This window comes from Alosa pseudoharengus, unplaced genomic scaffold, assembly GCF_046254945.1.
Source record: "Alosa pseudoharengus isolate Yale_2024_CS ecotype anadromous, Long Island Sound unplaced genomic scaffold, YU_APseudo_1.1 YU_APseudo_1.1_scf_23, whole genome shotgun sequence".
In the NCBI taxonomy this organism is placed as follows: Eukaryota; Metazoa; Chordata; class Actinopteri; order Clupeiformes; family Clupeidae; genus Alosa; species Alosa pseudoharengus.
The window spans coordinates 12,352,942-12,374,353 of NW_027468685.1; the positions used below are offsets into that span (position 1 = coordinate 12,352,942).

Here is a 21,412-nt window from a genome sequence, read left to right on the forward strand (position 1 = left end):
AGTCTACTGTTGTTTTATGTTGTATCCAATTAGAGTGTATGTTTGGATAATTAAAGCCATTAACCAGAAGTGCCTTACAAGTGTCTGTAGCCAGGATGTGTGACACATAGACGTCTATTAGTGGAGATCATTCTAAAATTGGAATACACCTACGCTACAAAAGTAAGATTGTAGTGTGAACATTTACACAATTACCTATTTATGAAAGGGCTGAGTAATAGCCTACTGTATGTGTAAAGCACTCATGAAAACCCGCTGAATCAGTATGTTTGCGGTTTGTTTGAGAAGGGACAAACTGTGCCTTTTGTTTTATGCTTCAGCTCCTAAACACAGACACAGGTGAGGGCAATAGATACTACAACACACCTGGATGAAATATGATGTCATAGGCTTGCAGTGAGACAACGGGCTCCCTTTGTGAGTATTCACTCACTGGAACATGGAATACGGATACGATGCCTGAATAGTAACAATTCTCCCAGATCTTGTTGAGGAAAGAGGAAATGTGTGATCTAGTAGGCCTATGGTTGAGCTACTTCAAATAAATAGTTTTCATTTTATCATATACAAAACAAGCTTGAGCACATGACAAAACCAGGCTAGGATATTTGATAAAAAAAAAAAAAACTTAATGCTCTTTTATAGATCCATAAGTAAAAAGCATATCAGAGCATGTTTAAGACAGTGCCATGTGACCCAGATAAGGGGAATGGACAGTTTTTAAACAATACAAACAAAACAAAGTTCTCAATTTTGGTGTTTAAGCCTATGGTCTTCCTTCTGCAATGTTGGTGTAAGGTAGGCTATGCTCGCCACCGTGTGGGCAAGGCAAGGAAAATCGGGTAACACAGTGATTCTGGGGCGCTCTTGGCCCTGATGCGGAGCAGATCCGCTGCGTTCATTGTAGAGGAAGAGAGGGGGAGAGACCCTTTGGCGAAGTGCATTTCCCCGACTCGATTTGCCAACCACAAACGCGCGTAGCTGGAGTGGTGAGGATGGGTGGTTTATGCGTAATGCTCTCTAGGTGTGTGCGGGGAGTTCCCATGTCTCTCCTCGAGGGGAAGGTGTAAGCCTCAGGTGAGGAGTGAGTGGCTGTAGCCTAGTTCCTGATGGCTTTATGGATGGATGTAGGCCCACAGATGATAATAGTACAATAGTATGAGCAATATTCTGACGTCTGTGTTTACCCGATGAAAAAGTTTTGAGATCAAGGCAAGAAAACAGGCCGTGTTTTTCAATTACAAAAAGATAAGCCTACAAAAACGAATCAATATCCCCCACCCTACGTTAGTGTCTGAATACTATTTCCCCTGTTACTAAGATATATTTTAGGCCTACACAATTTAGTCCCAACTCTATCGAGGAAAAACAACTTATACCACATGACGTCAAAGCACTAACAAAACCACACCTTCTTTTACTTCAGTCACGTGACGAAGTCAACACAGGAAGTAATGATGGCGACCGCCTACGAGAGGTTCAATTTGTGAGTAATGCGTTTTCAACTTTTTACTCTTATCTTACACTTATTCGACATGATTATATATCGCGTTCAAATTATGTACCTACGAATTCCAATGGTGTATTTACTAAATAAGTTGTCACGCTTGTCCATAACATAAAACTCGGCGAGTTGTATGCTGACTTAGCTGACTGAGCTGCGCTTGTCTCGCAGCTTGCTAATTCATTCAAAAGTTCGCTGACAGTAGCAGCGTTTCCACTTCAGATGGAGTCTGCATCCTTTTATAGAATATGCCCCTTACATTCGTCTTGGACAGGTTTTTAAATATGGCACTGCTTCTTATAATAAACAGTGCAATGCTAGCTTGCTTCCGTTCACAGTCATTCAGTAGTATTGTAATGAAATGGGGCCAACGTTATATCTTTCTCTGAAACACACTCTCCACTCACGGTATTTTGTAGCTAGTTCGCTAGCTCGCTAACGTTATGGACAACCACGGTGGTGTTATGTGATGTTGTTGAACTGCTACGGTTGCTTTACCCGCAGCTCGGCTGCTTTGATGTTACTGTAAGCTTGGCTTTGCGATACAGTAGTCTGCAGATAGTATCCTTATAGCATCAAACAAGCCAGACGCCGCAGCAAAGGCCTTCTCGACAATTAGCTTTCCTGAACTTGCTCAGCAGAGTGTGTGCTAGCATTCATTTCTTAGCTGGCACGGTGAGGTTGACGCACTGCACCTGTCGCTGCTGTATGTTGAGTTCTCGGAGAGGCCTAGAGGCGGAGCTGACAGTGGAGAGACACAGGTTACAACATCTGAATTGTATGCTATCTGCACACACGCCCTGAGGAACAATGCACAAACTAAACGTACCTTGAACGCGCACCCTTCTCTTAAAAGGGAGCTGAATGTATGTATATACTGGATGTACTGGAACCACCTGTTCCGACCCAAACCCGAGAGTACCTGCTGTTTTAACTGCAATGAAACCAGACTATAATTTAGACTCAAGTACACCAAAATCAGAACACTTACTTCAAAGCATCATCTACATGTCAAACTGTTTGAAACCACTGAACTATAAATCATTAGATGGTGATTGTCATGGTGACAGACATGATGAGAATTGTCCTGATTTTGATCATTTTGATGCATGTTGTGGTGATTTTGGTAATGTGTTTTCGTTTGAGATTATTGTCTCAAATACTGATGATTTCATCTCCAGGCATGCGACTGTGGATAAGTTCTACATTGAAGCCTGTGATGATGGCGCCACTGATGTCCTTGTCATTGACCGGATTTCCATGGAGATGACCCTCACAGGTCTGCTGTGCTGCCAATGCTGTTTTGTGTGTGTGTGTGTGTGTGTGTGTGGTCATTGCATTATTAGTTTAAATGGCACAATTGTTGGCCACAAATGGGAAGTAAATCTAGTCATGTACTGCCAGTCCACTTTCACACACCGTCCATTGGATTCCAGCCTGGCAACACTGACTTTGCTCCACCTTGTATTGCTCAGTTCTTATTCTTAACCACTAGCCTGTAGCCTCGAAATAAAGTACACTGTTGCTCCGGGTATATAGGAGCACTAGCATTTCTTTATGAAAATGTTTCTTTGTTGTTACCACATAAATACACCACTCACCACAACTTCCAGATTAGCAAGCACTTGTAGGTATTAAATGAAGGGTGTTCTTTGTTAAACATTTCCAGACTACATGATCTCATTGAAAACTGAATTGGTATTGTGTCAGGCGCTTCATACAAGTGCTAGCAATACCAATTCAGTTTTCAATGAGATCATGTAGTCTGGAAATGTTTAACAAAGAACACCCTTCATTTAATACCTACAAGTGCTAGATAATCTGAAAGTTGTGGTGAGTGGTGTATTTATGTGGTAACAACAAAGAAGCATTTTCATATAGAAATGCTATTACTCCTATATACCCGGAGCAACAGTGTATTTTATTGTCAGGCGCCTGTGTCAGGCGCTTCATACTGACACTGGGATTGGAATATAGTGACCGTAGCATGTAGATCTCCTGTGTGTTTGTGTGTGTGCGAGAGAGACTAGCGGCATTTAACATGTGGGTTTTGTGTTGTTGCAGGAACTCATGACATCCCTCCATCTGGCATCACTCGGCCCATCTGTGGCATCATGGGAACAATCCGGCTGGTTGCTGGTATGTGTGATTTTGCCCATTCACACACACACACACACACACACGCATGCTCACACATGCAGACACTCACACACACACACACACACACTTACACAGACACCTTACAGGCACAGAGGAGAAGAAGAATGCGATGCGATCTAGGAAAACCCTTCAAAAATGCACTCAAAAATCCTCGATTTTTGTTCCGTTTCAACCCTCTCTGATACCATCCTAGCAACATTCTGGACGCCATCCCCTAGTAAAACCCTGGATTCCATCCTCCCAAAATCTTGGATGTTGCTGGATGGTATCAGAATCATAAGTTAGTAAATTTGCACCATGTGAAGGGGTTTTCCCAGATCGCATCACATATTGTTATCGATTGTGACATGCATACACTTCAGTGTACTGATCTGTGTAGCCAATAGCCTTTGTGAAAAAGGAGAACATTTAGTTAATAATGTTGTTAAATGCTGTAAAAGTCATTGGATGACCAATAGTTACAAAATCATGTCTTTGTTATGGGTAAACTGCAGAATTCAAATCCCACATCAAGGAACCACAGGTCTTGTTCATGAACATTAGGATGCCCAAATTACTGTGTGTGTGAGACATGGAAGAAACCCATGATACCTGTCTCTCTCAGGCATGTACCTTATCGTTATCACACGAAAGAAGAAGATGGGCGAACTGGCTGGCCACACCGTTTGGAAGGCAACTGAGTTTGACGTGATCCCTTACAAGAAGACCATCCTGCACCTCACTGAGAATCAGGTGATCACACGTAGTGGCATGCTCAGCCGGATAACATGACGCTGTACTCAGCTGTTTGTGCCTCATAATGAAATATTTAGATATGTACACAACATCAACTGTATTTTGGTTAACATCCCATCTCAACTGCAATGTTGGAAAAGGAACGTTCTAAAGAATATCTGGGTTCATGCCGAGCCATATAGCCATATAGATCTATCTATAAGGCTCTGGGTTCATGGAATTCAACATCGAATTTTAGAACCATGAATTGTTGCGGAATGGAATCTTATGTTAGAATGTTCAAAAACCCACACCTTTAAGGGTTAATGATCACATTTGATATGGGAAGAGTTAGCAAACAGTGGGTGTATGGGCCCCACTCCTGACCACCTCCAAATGCGGCTTGAGTGATCCACAATCAGTCAGATCACAATGTTTCCTTTATGCATTTACACCAGATTTATATTATGGCCAATCATGTGACATCTCATAGAAATAGAAGAGATAAATCAGAATATTGAGTTCAGTCTTAACTGATCATGTCACCATGTCAATTCTGTCATCCCATCTCATCTTAATGGCAAGCAATTGTTTAAAACAGTTTATCCTCTCTGTATTTACAAATCTATGACTGGACCCCAAAATGATGCACTAAGCCCTCCACTGAGCTCTCAGTAGGATTGTTGAGCTGTTACTCCCCCTGCTCACACACACACACTTTCCCACATTTGCCCATACAAAGCTCTGTTGTGTAAGACCCTACCGGTTGCCTTGACCTTTGCACTAATGTTCGTACCTGTGTTGGGGAGGTGTGTCCCTGGGGCGTAGGGAGAAGAAGTTTTCTTAAGAGCATGTGTGTGTGTGTGTGCGTGCGTGAAGGAGTGCGTGCGTGTACTGAGAAAGAGAGAGAGAGAGAGAGAGAGAGAGTTTGTGAGAGCGTGCGTGCGTGAGAGAGAGAGAGAGAGAGAGAGAGAGAGTGCGTGCATAAATGTCAGTGTATGTGCGTGCACGTGTGTGTGAGTTCCTGGTTACGCGTGCAGATCAGGCCCTCCCTCTCCCGCAGCTTAACGAGATTAAGTGGAGATCCTATTAACCTGTAAGGCTTGTGAGGGGAGTAAGTGTGCACACGAGTGTGTGTGTGTGTGTGTGTGTTTGTTACTTGTGTTACTAGTTAAAACTGTTTACACTGCGGGTGTCCCAATTGCAGTGCCCCCCCACCTCCCCCCAACATTCTAAATCAATTGTGTGCACCATATTGGTATGTTGCATAGTAATATTATACACTATTGAAAAGCTTGAACTCTTGGAAATCCATATATGACAACATTTTTCATGTACAATCTATATAGTGCTTTACATTGTCAGATTAATCTTACTATGTCTCAATTAAATTTGATCAGAAATGCCCCCCCCCCCCCCCCGCCTCCCTACTTTCTAGCTGCAGTGTATACCCCTTAGCAATAAGTAGATGCAGCATATTGGGTATTGAAATATTCACCGAAATCCCTAGAAATTGAACATTCATGTTGTTTTATCCAATATTAGTTGTGCAGATGTATAGTCCATTTAATGCACACCCATTGAACATGCAAAAGTAGAGACTTTTGTGTAATCATTCCATATTTTGTGTAGTCATTCTGTATCAGAACCCCTGACATACATTCCAAATATTCTACAAGAAACCTCAAGATGTTACCTTTCATTTGAGACCAGGATTATGCTTCTACACCAAGAGGTTGCCACACAGTAAGCCTTTTATTGTCAGTATGCATTTTGGGTAACCAAAAGCCCTAGGGGGAGTTTCCATAGGGCATTTTACAAACACATGAGCATACCTTGGCAAATAATGGTCTAAAGTACTCATATTTTATTCTATATTGATCTACTTTGAGATACAGATTCACAATACCTGGTAGTGGGCCTCAGTTGTGTTGTTGGCAGAATGTGGTCATTTCCAGAGATGTATAAAACCGCCTAAAGAAACCCTATCATTCTACCCTTTGCCACTCTCTGACAGTTCATCACACAGTCAATCTATTGGTACCAAAATAATCTACTAGGCCTCTGCTTTCAAAAGAGGACTTGAATATAAGTCAAAGTGTGTGGAAACAGGGCCATTGTTAGTAGGCGGTGTGCAATTTCGAGCAAAAACTCAAAATAGGGGGGGGGGGGGGGGGGGGGGGGAGTGTAAAGATTTAATGTTATTATAAAAAAAGTAAAGAAAAAATAATTATTGATACCAAATGCGTAGTTTATACTATCCTTAATGTCACTCTCTTTGCACTTTTTTAAAAAAAAAATCTAGAATCAAGATGGTTCAGTCATACTGAGAACATGTGTGTCTTCCACCCTAAAAAGTTTGGTCTGCCAATGAATAATACCTTTAATTATAATAATGCCCAAACATGGCTTCCCAGATAATGTGTGTTCCCAGATAATGTGATTTTCCTATCAAGACATAGGATTTGAGCAGAAATATTTTACAGGCCTTGGTTTTGGGACCAATTCTTGATATAGGCACAGTACAGTTTGAGACGGTGCTGCAACAACCTTATCTGATTTAAAAAAAATGTCCTCTGCAAATAGTCAGAAGGAGTGTTAACCACATTAAACCGCATTCCATATCTGCACTGTGTCTGCCCAACCAGGACCGCCACCTCATGTTCTAATGTTGCGTGCTTGGCGTTTTCTATGTCTGCTTATCAAAAGTGTGTGATGTGGCGCTGCCAATCTGCCAATCTTTTGCTCACATAATTTTTTTTCCTCACTGTATTGAATGGAAACGCTTCCAACACACTTGCGTGTGGCGTGAAAAATAGGCATGACTCCTATTCCTAGCATGCACACGTTTTTGGCGGAAATAAAAACGAACGCGCCACGCAGCTGACACACTCACACCACGCATCCAGTGTGTAACGGGCCTTTGAAAGCCTTTATATTCCCATCATCAGGGGATTTCAACAATTCACACATTAGTCATAAACAGGAAATTATGGTGGTAGCGTAGTTATTTTAAGCCATTTTAAGTGTGTGTGTGTTAAATCTACAAGCCTAAATGATCCTAAATCATCACGGTTATCGGCATTATTGCGCTACGATTAAAATGTGCTGAATTTTTCTCTAAACCTACCACCAATGTTGGGCAAAACTCAAAATTGACCCGTCCTCCATGCACAGTAGCAACAAAACTAAAGGTCAACAGAACAGCATTCATATGCCATACATAGTGTCATAAAAGTGGGGTGGCTCCTTTAAGACCATCCTTTGCCGTGAGTTCTGGAGCTATCCAACTTGGTTATATCTAACTATGCTCATAACTATACTATACATCACATTCAGGATAATGTGACTCTCTGATGTGACCAAGAGAGTGCTGAAGGCACACAGTCACATCCGCTCCTCTCCTCTCACTGTTGTGTTGTCAGACCCAGGACAACCGGCTGTTCCTCAGCATGATTACCAGCGTGCTGAATACAGATGGCTTTTACTTCTGCACCGACTATGACCTCACGCACACGCAGCAGAGACTGGCCAACACCAGCCCAGACTTCCAGGAGATGAGCCTTCTGGAGCGAGTGAGAACACACACACACACACACACACACACACACACACACACACACACACACACACACACACACACACACACACACACAAATACCTGAGGTGGAGATATAAAGACACACTAATATCCATGTATCTTTATTATTAACACTACACTACATTTTGTTAAGTTCCAGATACATACTCAGACGTCTGAGCCCATATTAACGAGTCAAGTAGTGGTAACTTTTATATATATAAAAATATATGTATATTTGTGGGTGTGTTTATAACAGGCAGATCAGAGGTTTGTCTGGAATGGCAACCTGCTCAGAGACATCATTGGCCAGCCTGAGGTGAGTATGTGCGATCTGAGTCCAACTGACCTATCAGATTAATGTGCTATATGTTCTTTTCAAACGCACACCTACATCTATTCTATTTCATGGTTTTGGTCTTCAAGTAATGCTCCCTATTGTTTTGTTCTGTCACATAGCTACACAAGTTTGCCTTCCCCGTCATCCATGGCTGTATCCTTCCAAAGCCTCTCATGGAGGCCACCCTGTGTGTGTGTGTGTGTGTGTGTGTGTGTGTGTGTGTGTGTGTGTGTGTGTGTGTGTGTGTGTGTGTGTGTGTGTGTGTGTGTGTGTGTGTGTCTGTGTCTGTGTCTGTGTCTGTGTCTGTGTCTGTGTCTGTGTCTGTGTCTGTGTCTGTGTCTGTGTGTGTGTGTGTGTGTGTGTGTGTCTGTGTGTGTGTTTTGAGTGCTGAGTGCAGTCGTGATAGCTGAGTGAGTGTCCTTAACTGGTGTCAGTTGTGGTGATGAAGCCCTGCAGCATCAATTCCAAGATCTTTGAGTGGATCCTCATCTCCAGACGCAGCTGCTTCAGAGCCGGAGTGCGCTACTATGTCAGAGGTACACATACATTACATTCATGTATATACGCACATACACCAGATGCAAATGCAGGTGTTCCAGAACTATAAGTATATAAGCAGTTCCAGCTATATGCATATTTATATATTACCAACCCCATATTCAGTGTGTACATACTGCATTTGCATGCTCTCTTGGTTGCTCATATACACTACCCCCCCCCATTCCTATACAATCATATACAAACTGTTTTCTATGTATGTCCCAGGCATTGACTCTGAGGGGCATGCCGCAAACTTTGTGGAGACGGAACAGATTGTGCAGTTCCAAGGGGCGCGTTCCTCCTTTGTCCAGGTGAGTTTTTGGATGTGGATAGAGGCAGCCTGGTTCGGCATGCCCAGTGTCTCATAGCTGAGGGAGTAACTAATGTGTAATGTTTCCTGATATACAGTAGCTTATGATGCATCTAATTCCATGTATATGTTGCATTGAACAAAAGCATCTGCTATGTAATCATAGCCATGAGCAGCTATCTTGCGTAGTAGTGCTGCAAAAAACGTCACCATCATTGTCCTCCATTGCGTTCTCAATCCATGTTCATGACTCGGCATATGTGGAAACTTTGTGGTACTCTTGCACATCAGAGTGGTGGTTGCACATCATGATCAGCGTTGCACATCACGGGGATGGTGCATGCTTGCTAGGGAAGTTTCGTACAGGATGTTGGACCTCATTCGAAAGTCTCTTTAATCTGTGGAGGCATGAAGGCATGAAGTGAGACACTGTTGCTGTACTTGTGTGGAATCTCCATTATTATCCACAGTTCCAAGATCCATATACAGTGTGGTTGGTTGTATCAACATTAGTGGTTGGTTGTATCAAAATCAGTTTAAGTGTATTTTGTGCAGTGAATGAACAAGATGACAGCCTAAAAGGTTATTTTGTGGCTGGGTGCGCTTCACTCTGTGCGTGTGTGTGCGTGCATGCGTGTGTGTGTGCGTGCATGTGTGCGCGTGCGTTTGTGTGTGTGCGTGTGTGTGCGTGCGTGTGTGTGTATCTGTCTAATTCCATCATCAATCACAATGACCAAATATGTGTGTGTGTGGTATCTATGTTCTCATGTTGACAGACACGAGGCTCAATGCCGTTCTTCTGGTCCCAGCGGCCCAACCTGAAGTACAAGCCCAAACCCCTGATCAGCAACAGCACCAATCACGTAAGGCCTGGGAGATGGCAGCCAATCAGATATGAGGATGTGAGGTTGGAGAGTACCGATCAGTAGATATGAATTATCAGTAGTATTAGTAATGCTCTTCGTTTGTTTGTTTGTCTGTCCTCACAGATGGATGGCTTCAAGAGGCATTTTGAATCTCAAGTGCTTATCTATGGAAAGCAGGTCATACTCAATCTGGTAAGTACTCACCTGCAGATGCTTGTTTGTGGCATACATAACAATCACAGACTTTTCCGTATCAAAAAGTTAGGGATACATATATAACCATGGTCAAATACAGAGGCGGACATTTTCAAATGCATTCATACACACACACACACACACACACACACACACACAACCACCCACCCACACACCCACACACACACACATAAGTCACTCCACAGTGTATGTGGCTTTTTAAGCAAATGTTTGATTTGCCTCAACCATCAAAGTGTGTGTGTGTGTGTGTGTCTGTGTGTATGATGGTGCATTGGGTTTCTTCATTCTTTGATGTCAGCTGGCAAACCAGTGTTCTGGTGAACCTTTGCCGTACTGCCTACATACCGGCAACCACAAACCACCTCTCCTTTCACAATGACGAATTGCACTGTCTGTTACCCTTTACAAAGTATCGCATCTGCACGGCGTGCCTCAGAGTTTTCTGACATTTCTTATCTCCGCTCAGATTTGCAGAGCAGCAGATGAGTCAGGTTTCAACACTCTCAAGGGACACCGTTGATTGTGGTTACACTGTTACACTGCATTTATATAATAGCTAGTCTCAGATAGGGATAACGGCATGGTGCAGGTTGAGATGCTAATCAACTTTCACTTATATTTCTCAGTATGCTCCTAATATGGCCTTGGCGAGATAGCTCTGTCACCACAGATGTACCCTTATATTATTTGTGGTTTCTGATGCTAAATAGATAGATAGATAGATAGATAGATACTTTATTGATCCCCAGGGGAAATTCAAGGTCTCAGCAGCATACATACAACACAAACACATTCTTTAACAGCAGAAAGAGTAATTAAAGTATATAATATAAAAACACAACTAAGCAATAAGGACAGTAGAATATAAAGAATATGCTAAATATACTAAAATACAAATTATACTAACTAACACTTAATACAATATATAAAAATATACTAAAATACAAATTACAAAAATACAAATTATACTAACTAACACTTAATCTAAATCAATTCTAAAAACAGTATCCACATAGTGGTGAGTAATCAATCAGAGGCGCTTGCAATGACTGAGGCAGGGACTGAGCCTGTGATTCTCTGTGCATAGTAAGGTATGGTAAGGTGCTCTAAGGTGCTCTGTGTGAATGAGTGTCATGGTGGTAGTGCAATGGTGATAGTGGTCATGGTGATAGTGCAAATGATTAAGTCCAACAGTGCAACAATGCAGAAATAAAGTAAAGTAAAGTCTATATATCTATATATTTAACTATTTAAGAAATATATAAGTGTGGCCACAGTTTGGCTGTGGCATGGAGGGGGGGTTATGCATATGTGCTAATGTGCTAATATAGCACGCAAACAGTGAGGCATAAAGACAGTGGTACAAGTGGCTAGTGGACAGACACTACCAAACATGGAGGGGGTGAAGAGGCAGACAGACTATGCAGAGAAGTCTATCTCTCCTCTTCCCTTAAGTGAGGCATTGAACAGTTCAATGGCCCTGGGGACAAATGACTTTCTCAGTCTGTCAGTTGTGCAAGGCAGTGAGCGAAGTCTCCAGCTGATCAGGCTCTTCTGCTTAACAATAGTGCTGTGGAGTGGGTGACACTCATTGTCCAAGATGTTGATCAGTTTGTTCAGGGTCCTTTTGTCAGATAGTGAAGTGATGCACTCCAGTTCAGCTCCCACTACAGAGCCAGCTTTCCTTACCAGCCTGTCAATTCGCCCCGCATCCTTCTTCCTTGTGCTTCCTCCCCAACATACTACTGCATAGAAGAGGACACTGGCAACAACAGCTAGAGGTAGCAACAGCTAGAGGTCTAAAAGCTTTTTTAAACCATTTTAACCTCTTGCTAAGAGAGAGAGTGTGTGTGTGTGTGTCTGTGTGTCTGTGTCTGTGTCTGTGTGTGTGTCTGTGTCTGTGTCTGTGTCTGTGTCTGTGTCTGTGTGTGTGTGTCTGTGTCTGTGTCTGTGTCTGTGTCTGTGTCTGTGTCTGTGTCTGTGTCTGTGTCTGTGTCTGTGTCTGTGTCTGTGTCTGTGTCTGTGTCTGTGTCTGTGTCTGTGTCTGTGTCTGGGTGTGTCTGTGTCTGTGTGTGTGTGTGTGTGTCTGTGTGTGTCCCAGGTGAATCAAAAGGGCTCAGAGAAGCCACTGGAGGAGGCCTTCGCTAAGATGGTGGACGGAATGGACAACGGCCTGATTAGGTAAGGCACTGCCTCTGCTGACCCCTGACCCCTGGTCTTTGACATCATAGCCTCTGTCTCTGCTCTTGTTTGTGAAAGGTATTAGTAACGCACACCAACTGATTTTTAGGGAGGTGCTAGCCACTGGCAATAAGTTCAAGAGGTAAAAAAAAGTGCAGCACACTCTGGCTCCATATCGCAAGTCTTTACTAAACTACGTTTCGGCCTATAAGGCCTTCATCAGATTTAAAAAATCTACCCTGGTGTCATCCACCTTGAAGTTATGCAGCAGCCATTACGGCCATTCAGGCACCCTCCGGCGTGTAATCTGAAGCAAGCTGCACATGCCTGCTCCCTCTCCTGGCCACTCCCTGGCCACTGTAGGGTCTTCATGCTTTGGCTCTTGTCTGGTTGGCTCTGTTGTTCTCTTTGGTAGCTGTCTGACCTCTGTTCCCTGGTGTTTGTGTGTTTGCAGGTATGTTGCCTTCGACTTCCATAAGGAGTGCAGTAAGATGCGCTGGCATCGGCTGCAGATTCTGGTGGATGATGTAGCAGAGAATCAGGATGAGTATGCGTAAGTCGACACACAGACACAGACACAGACACAGACAGAGACACATATTTCATGAACAGAGACCTCCTGATGGCATCTGTATGCATGTGTGCAGGTACTTCTGGGTGGACTCAGACGGGAAGGTGGTAACTCAGCAGAGTGGCATGTTTCGCAGTAACTGCATGGACTGTCTTGACCGGACCAATGTCATCCAGAGTCTTCTGGCCCGACGCTCACTTCAAAACCAGCTTCAGGTTGGGCAAGCACACATATAAACAACACACACACACACACACACACACACACACACTTGCTGCCTCTGTCTCCTGACCTTCGAGGCTGAAGGAGAAGTTCTCTTTAGACCGGACACACTGGTTTCAACCCTGATAACACACTCTCTCTCATGATGTCTGTTGAATGCAGAGGATGGGAGTCCTCAATGTTGGCCAGAAGATTGATGAGCAGGCAGACTTTGAGAAGATCTATAAAAATGGTGAGTTCACTGCTGCTAACTGTTAACCATGTGAAATTAGTGTATTGCTGTCTACACAAGATTTAGATAAAAGGATACAGACCCTTCTCTGTGTGTCCAGTAACCCAGTCTGACACTTTTGGCCTAACTTGGTATAGGTCACTGAAAGTGGGTAATTACAGTTAGCCTAGTTAGCTAAATGGGAAGGTGGGCTCAGGGAATGACCTTAGGCCAGATTTGACCTCGGGTTCCCGTGGGCATTGAGCCCCTTCCTGTCTGCTAGGCAGATGGTTGTGGAGTGTGTGGTGTGTGTGACCCACTAACGTGTTTGTCCATGCATGTGCATGCACGCACGCGTGTGTTTTGTCTCCTTTTCAGCCTGGGCCGATAACGCTGACGCGTGTGCTAAGCAGTATGCAGGCACCGGTGCCCTTAAGACTGACTTCACCAGGTAGCACTTCCAATGACTAATACATCTACAAAGTGTGTGTGCGTGCGTGCGTGCGTGCGTGTGTGCGTGCGTGTGTGCGTGCGTGTGTGCGTGCGTGTGCGCGTGTGTGTGTGTGTGTGTGCGTGCTTGCGTGCGGTGTTGGGTGGGTGGTTGGCTGTGATGTCATATTGTGAGGGGCAAACTTACCAGGTACTTCATTCCTCTCTTTAGTCATATTCTCTTCCCTTTAGTCATTTCCACTGTGAGAGGAAATGTGTTTGCGGTCACACGGGAACCAAGCAACAAGCCCAACATTGTGGGTTCCATGAACATACACAGAAGACTCCATTGTGCCCGTTTTCCTGGAGAGATTACACTTTGTAACATGCACGCTATTAGGAATGTGCAAGAGTACTGACTCACTTGTGTTGGCCATGTGGTAAAATAAAAAATGCTTGTAATTGTCTTGCTGACAATTATAAATATGTCTAATACAAACGAACAAACGGTTGAAACTTGACTATGTGTGTGTGCATACGTGAGGTAATACACTTCTCTGGTGTGTGTGTTTCTGCAGGACAGGGAAGCGGTCTCAGTGGGGTTTAGTCATGGATGGCTGGAACTCCATGATCCGCTACTACAAGAACAACTTCTCTGATGGCTATAGACAGGTTTGTGTGCGTGTGTGGTGGGCAACCTATAAGATGATTTACATGAGTCAGCATCCGGCAGCACATCTTGCAGGTCCTGACAGGTCACAGGTGACTCACTGTGGATCTGTAGATGTCTGGGTGGCCATCCGGCCCTTTGTGGTCGTGGTGGTGGGATGTATGACACCGATGTGACACCCACATATGACTTTGCTCCTATGCTGGGATGATGGTGCAATGATAGTAGGACGGTGAAATGTTCAGCGGAAGCTATAGATAGATAGATACTTTATTGATCCCCAGGGGAAATTCAAGTAAACAAAAGACGTAGAAACAAACACTAAGACACAGAGCTACTGAGTAGGCTGCCACTCTTGTCGGCGCCGGAACTGTAGCTTGGATGTGTAATGTCAGCAACTGTTTGTGTGCTTGTTTGTTTATATGTTGTTACTGTGTGGGCTGATTCAAGGAGGTGTAGTGCTAGTATGACTTGATGTTGAGATGATGAGTGTCACTTTGGCGTATTAGTGTGTTTAAGTAGGATAATATTGGGTAATGGCTTACAGAAGCTGATGTAAGTGTGAATAGTGATGTGGAATGGTAAGTGTGGCCGGAAGTGTAATGTGTTGGGTGGGTTCCAGGATTCTATTGACCTGTTCCTGGGCAACTACACTGTGGATGACACAGAAGGACCAACGCCCTTGCAAGTGCAGAAGGACTGGAAGTTCATGATGGTGAGCCGCAACTGTGTGTGTGTGTGTGTGTCTGTGTGTGTGTGTGTGACTATGTGGTTGTGGGTTTGCATGGTAGGATGATTGCATGTGGGTTTGCAGGGTTGGATGATTGTATATTAGGGTGCATCAAAAAACACAATTCTTGAATTTTTATATGGCTGGGTGCTAAAAGTGTTCCAATATATGTAGAAACAACACATGCAAAATATTTTTCCAGTACATTATGATTTAGGGGTGCCACCGCACATCTGTTTTTGTTGGATAAAGTGGTAACAGTGCTCAATGGTCGCCATGGAGATCTGAGGTAAACAATACTACAGCTCAAGAAAACTGAGGTGATCTTTCTGTTTGAGGTGATCTTGATCTGTGTTGGATGTGTTATTACATATTACTATCATATCTGTAGTTGTTTCCCCGCCCCCTCTGCAAAGCTAATTGCGTGCCCACAGCTGAACCACAAGCGCAGTGGAATAGTTAACCAATTGTGACATTAAAAAGAATCAAACTTTAGCGATCATACATGATAATAAAATGTCAACGAGCAGCGACATACAGAGTAGGCCTAGTAGTTCTACTAATTTACTTAAAAATACTTGAACTATTTATTGCACAATAAAGAAAACTGATGCTCTGAATACTTATTCAGCTGTCTCTAAAAGTTTCTCTAATTGACGCATTCAACCGCGATTTTGATTACACCTGCTTTTAACAGGCGCAAGTTTTTCACCGCAAAACAGACATGCGCTGTTTTCATTCATATGGTAGAATACCTAATCAATGCTATTAGCACTTGTCGTCTCCTGTGTTTGCGCGATACTCCCACTTTCCCCTGACCCTCCAATGAATGCATATGCATTGCCATGCTTTTACGTGCACTTTGCGAATGAAATATGCCTGACGTGGGCACAAAAACATACATCTGGCCCTGTCTCTCCTTTTTTCATTCGCTTTCTCTGGGTGTGTCTTTCTTCTCTCCTTTGTATCCCTTATTCTCTCTCTCTCTCTCTCTATGTATCTCTTTGGCTGTGGAGAACATGTGTGTGTGTGTGTGTATGTCTGTGTGTGTGTGTGTGTGTGTGTGTGTGTGTGTGTGTGTGTGTGTTTGTGTCTTTGTGTGTGTGTGTGTGTCTGTTTCTGTGTGTGTGTGTGTGTGTGTCTGTGTGTGTGTGTGTGTGTGTGTGTGTGTGTGTTTGTGTGTGTGTCTGTTTTTTTGTGTGTATGTCTCTCTCTGTGTGTGTGTATGTCTGTGTGTGTGTGTGTGTGTGTGTGTGTGTGTGTTGTGTCTTTGTGTGTGTGTGTGTGTCTGTTTCTGTGTGTGTGTGTGTGTCTGTGTGTATGTGTGTGTGTGTGTGTGTGTGTGTGTCTGTGTGTGTGTGTGTGTGTCTGTGTGTGTGTGTTTGTATGTGTGTCTGTGTCTTTGTGTGTATGTCTCTCTGTGTGTGTATGTCTGTGTGTGTTTGTGTGTGTGTCTGTCTTTGTGTGTGTGTGTGTGTGTGTGTGTGAGTTGAACATGACCGCAACCAACAGCCAAACCTTTGCCGCTGCAAACCCAAGCTAATCCCTGAATAGGACGGTTACTCTTGGGTGGCGGGTGGGGGAGACATATCTGGGGGGAGACACACTGGCTAGGTTCAGAGTTCAGGTTCCATTCCCTCTCTCTTTCTCCCTGGTGGTGTTGCTTAGTGGAGCAGAGACTCTGGCACAGACTGAGCAGTTAAGTTCAGAGTTTAGTTAGTGTCAGCTCTTACCATTAGGCCCTGTTAGTCAGTGAGTTAGCCACTAGAGAGGGTTTGTTCTTTTAAGTCTGTCAGTATTGCCCTTTGTGTTTAACAATAAAGTCAATAAAATGTTATATGTGTGTCTGACATCCATCACTGCTGCACAAAATTCAGGGTAAGGCCACGTGAACATGTCCCATTGACCTCCATTCATTTTGTCTATAGGACGGTGAATGGAGAATCTTGAAAGTTGAATTCTGAGAAATGCCCAAGTTGCCCAAAGGGCAAACAAACAACTTTTACTTTGATAACCCTATAGAACATGTTACTGTAGAAAAGTTCACTGTACTCAACATTTCCAGGTCAACTTTTGGCAATTAGACTAAAAATTGCACATTTTTCGAAATTTCGCCAAAGTTCATATGTTAGGTGGCACCCCTAAATCTCAATGGAATTACTCAAAACTGTGCAAAAGTCATTTTTATGTTAAGTGGAACAAAATGCAATGCCAGCCAAATTGATATTTTGAAATTAAAATTTCCCATTCAAATTTGATGCACCCTATTGTATATGTGTGTTTGCTAATGCTGGAATTTTCTGTAGAGGTATGGATGTCTGTAATGCATCCTTTGTGTGCACAAGTGTGTACATAGGAAGTGTGTTTTGTTGTGTGTGTTATGTTGAAGTTGTGTTGTTTCTTTCAGCTGCCTCTTGTCCTGTTGGTGGCCTTCTCCATGTGCATCCTCTGCCTCCTAATGGCTGGTAAGAGAAATGCACATCTATATATTGCAGTAATAAAGAGTGCATTTTTCTAGATTCCAATAGTGCAGATTACATTTTCTGTAGAGGACCTACTAAACTTTATTTAACTATTGATTTTAGTTTCTAATTTTTACCCGATTGGCCGATCAAAACCTAATGCACTCTTACACTTAATCACTATGATTTTTAATTGTAGATACACGGTTATATACCATGTCTAGAAGGCATTTACATCTGTGTTTACATTCAGTACACTGTAGCAACACAAAGTGTGATATAGCTTTAGTATAGCCTAGCAAAAATTAACTATAAAAGTAATAATGTAAGTGGCTGACATTGATCAATGGGAGTGTAAGTTTTATTCACTGATGCTACTGCTGCTGCTAATGATGATGAGGAGGATGATGATGATGTGTGGTGTTTATGGCTTAAAGGGGTTTAAAGGTTTTCTGATGAGAACTCTCCACTGTTTCCTAGGTGACACCTGGACCGAGACGCTGGCGTATGTGTTGTTTTGGGGCATGGCCAGTGTGGTCACCACCGCTGTCATAGTCTTCAATGGGAAAGACTTTGTGGATGCCCCCAAGTTGGTCCAGAAGGAGAAGATGGACTGAAACGACGTGTGTTAGTGTGTCTCTGTGTGTGTGTGCGTGTGTCTGTGTGTGTTTGGGTGTGTGTTCAACGGTTTGACTCTGCAGTTTGTACCTCCTCTCTACTGGACCTGCTGCCTCTCTTTTGAGTGGACCCTACACTTCCCAATGTCTCCTGTCTTTTTCCTAATTCTGTGTGGACACTACATCTCTCCTACCCTCTCTGAAGACCCCTGACAGTTTTTTTTCCCCCCAGCCTTCCGCTCCTGTGTGCCCTGTGAGCTTCAGCAGTCCTCCCCTCATGGCAATGACTTCCTCATTGCTTTGTTAAATCAGATGACCTGGAGCCTTCTATGTAGGCTTAGTAAAGATCAGAACTTTCCCTTCAGAGATCAGATGTGGTGGGAGAGATTCCCGACGACTCCAGACTCTCTTCCGATAGACTCTCGCATCCTGTGTGTGTGTGTGTGTGTGTGTGTGGGGGGGGGGGGGGGGGGGGCTACTGCTACTGGGGCACTGTTGAGGGCGTTCCATTCTCATAAGTTGAGTTTGCACTTTTTTCTGTGGTCATCAGTCTGAGGATTAGTATGATAGGTAAAATAGATTGTGTTTCCTGTGTGGTTCTTACTATTGAATGTAATTAGCCTTACTGAAGCATTCACTAGAAACGTATTAACCCTAATGTTTTAATAATGTGAAATTTGGGTGAAAAGCAAGGCACGCAGAGCTCATAGCACTGGTCCTGAAAAGCCTAACTCTAGCTGAACTCATCTGCAAGGCTTTGTTTGAATAGGGCATTCAGTTTCTCAAAACACTACATTACATGCTTAAGGTATTTGCTCCAGTAGAGTTGGTAAACGCAAGACTCTTCAGAGACAGATTTGCGAGGAAGTTTGATCAGATTTCCATTACCACTTTATTTGGACCAGTGCAGTGAAGGTTTGGAAAAAACTTTGCAAACTGTTTCAGGGACGTTGGGACACAAAATCAGAATGTACTGTAGATAACCCCTCAGTGATGCCTTCCGACCATTCCTCATCCAAAAGACCCAAGCTAGATCAGCCATTGGGGGAAAATAACATGACCGCAGGTTGGTTCTGATACTTTATTGTTAAATGTTACTGTTCTTTGAAACAATATCCAGCTCCAGCAGCTTTAACATGCACACAGCTCCTGAGTGCTCATGATTTAATGTCTCCTGATGTGGATATGTGTTTTGATGAACTATTACTTCAGTATAGTTAATTAAGTAGGTCATCTCAAACTGTGCTCTTCAATTTAGTCCCATAAAACGTATCCTTGTCAATCGAAACTGTAAATTGTACATGCAAACTAATCTGTGTAATTATGTATTGTACTCCTGTATTTTACCAAATTGTCCGTAAAGACATGAGCACTTGAGAGTTATTAGTAGCAATGTGTGACCACATTACTGTTGATACTGTTGAACCATGTTGATTTACCTCATGTTCGTGTACAGTATTGTACAGTGAAATGCCTGACGTTTGAATCATGCACATGTAGATCATTCCAGATTTCCTTAAATTTAAGCAAGCATGCTCCTCAATTGCATTCATGAAGGCTATAATTGATTATGATCGCTAAAGTCGTCCTCTGTCTAATTGATCAAGTTACTGTTGACCAATGAAAATGTGTCTCTCATTTTACTTCACGGGCAGTATTCACTTCCTGTAATGAAAAATGTAAGGAAACTTTAATCTGATAGTATTCTGTTTTACTCTCAGACCATTAAAACATTTTCCAGACATCTACTTGTTTTTGGTCATATTTATTTCTACTTTTATATTTTTTGGACACTGGTAAGGGTTGAAATGTTACATTCAAACACTCTTATCATGATTTACACTTAGGCTTCAGTGAATTCATTCAGTGAATAATGGCTTGTGAATAATTATACCCTGTTTAAGTTATGATGACCTACAAAAGCATTTGCCTACGGTGGCGCATTGCATTCACATCACACAAAAAAAAAAATCAGGTTATCTCATAATTATGAGATAATTATCTCATAATTACGAGATAGTATCTCATAATTATGACATAGTATCTCATAGTTACGTAATTATGAGATAATATGTCATAATTATGAGATACTATCTCGTAATTATGAGATAATTATCTCGTAATTATGAGATAAGGATAGGATCCGTGCTGAGGATGTAAACAGCCTTTCAATAAAAGCAAGCACATATTTCCTACTTATTTCCTGCTTTGAATGACTTTAAGATTAACATGTCTTTAAGTGGCATGAAACATAAGCCTGTCAAATCGCCAACAACCCCAAAGCAAAGAGTATAGAAGCTTCTAAAGCAGGGGTGTCAAACTCATACAGGCAGTGGGCCGGATTTGTTGGAATGAGACCTCACGGGGGCCGTCATTCTCATGGTCATTTTCATTTCTCTGCATTGGTATCAGAGTGTTGTTTGATTATATACTCATTTACTATACCCACTCATGAGCAAACAAGTACAAATCATTTACTCGTCATATCCTGCTCTTTCTCTCTTGAAACACCCATTTTCCATGTCAGTTTTTTGGCCTCTTCCTTCCTGAGGATGATTTTATTGTAGTGCTAGGTTTAATCAATTTATCACAGAAATTGCTTATTGCAAATTGTGGATATGAATATCTTTTCTTTCTAATTTTCCCTTCCCATCCAAAACTTCTTGGGGGCCGTATGAAACCTGCTGGTGGGCCTGATCTGGCCCCCGGGCCTTATGTTTGACACCCCTGTTCTAAAGGCTACTCTTTGCCCAAAGGCAATACAATGTTGCACGTTGACAGTCCTACCAGTAGGTGGAGGTACTACTACGCATAGGGCTACCTCCATCCACGTTGTCACACGCACGCCTATTGTTTATTTTGTGCAGCTAGGCTACTTGTTCAAGTGGCATTGATGAGTTAAACAGTCACATTTTTCCTACACGTATTATATTGAGAGAAAATAGTCAGTTATAAAAAAAGAACTCTTCTTATGTAACCCTTTCGTAAATGGACTGAAGTTGGCTCTAAATATCTACTTTTATTGATTATCCTAACCGTTAGCATCTCTATGGGATTTCTCATATACATTAGCCATAAGCTAACACATT

At 42.7% G+C, this 21,412-nt stretch overlaps 1 protein-coding gene across 1 annotated transcript; it reads left to right on the forward strand.

Moving 5' to 3' along the window:
* Positions 1-1,429: 1,429 nt before the first annotated feature.
* Positions 1,430-20,071, forward strand: sacm1la (SAC1 like phosphatidylinositide phosphatase a). Its single transcript, XM_076301543.1, has 20 exons — positions 1,430-1,486; positions 2,686-2,783; positions 3,569-3,643; positions 4,269-4,396; positions 7,804-7,953; positions 8,218-8,277; positions 8,418-8,451; positions 8,733-8,834; positions 9,064-9,149; positions 9,925-10,011; positions 10,138-10,206; positions 12,332-12,411; positions 12,866-12,964; positions 13,059-13,197; positions 13,367-13,436; positions 13,794-13,866; positions 14,423-14,516; positions 15,137-15,229; positions 17,652-17,709; positions 18,187-20,071. Exons 1-20 carry the CDS (start codon positions 1,455-1,457, stop codon positions 18,321-18,323), a joined length of 1,764 nt encoding a protein of 587 aa, XP_076157658.1. The 5' UTR covers positions 1,430-1,454; the 3' UTR covers positions 18,324-20,071.
* Positions 20,072-21,412: the final 1,341 nt, after the last annotated feature.

Excerpts from the sequence above, each read along its gene's own strand:
- sacm1la (XM_076301543.1), top strand. The coding sequence starts at position 1,455 with ATGATGGCGACCGCCTACGAGAGGTTCAATTT. Across the intron at positions 4,397-7,803 it reads TGCACCTCACTGAGAATCAG|ACCCAGGACAACCGGCTGTT; the intron begins GTGATCACACGT and ends TTGTGTTGTCAG. Across the intron at positions 15,230-17,651 it reads AGGACTGGAAGTTCATGATG|CTGCCTCTTGTCCTGTTGGT; the intron begins GTGAGCCGCAAC and ends TGTTTCTTTCAG.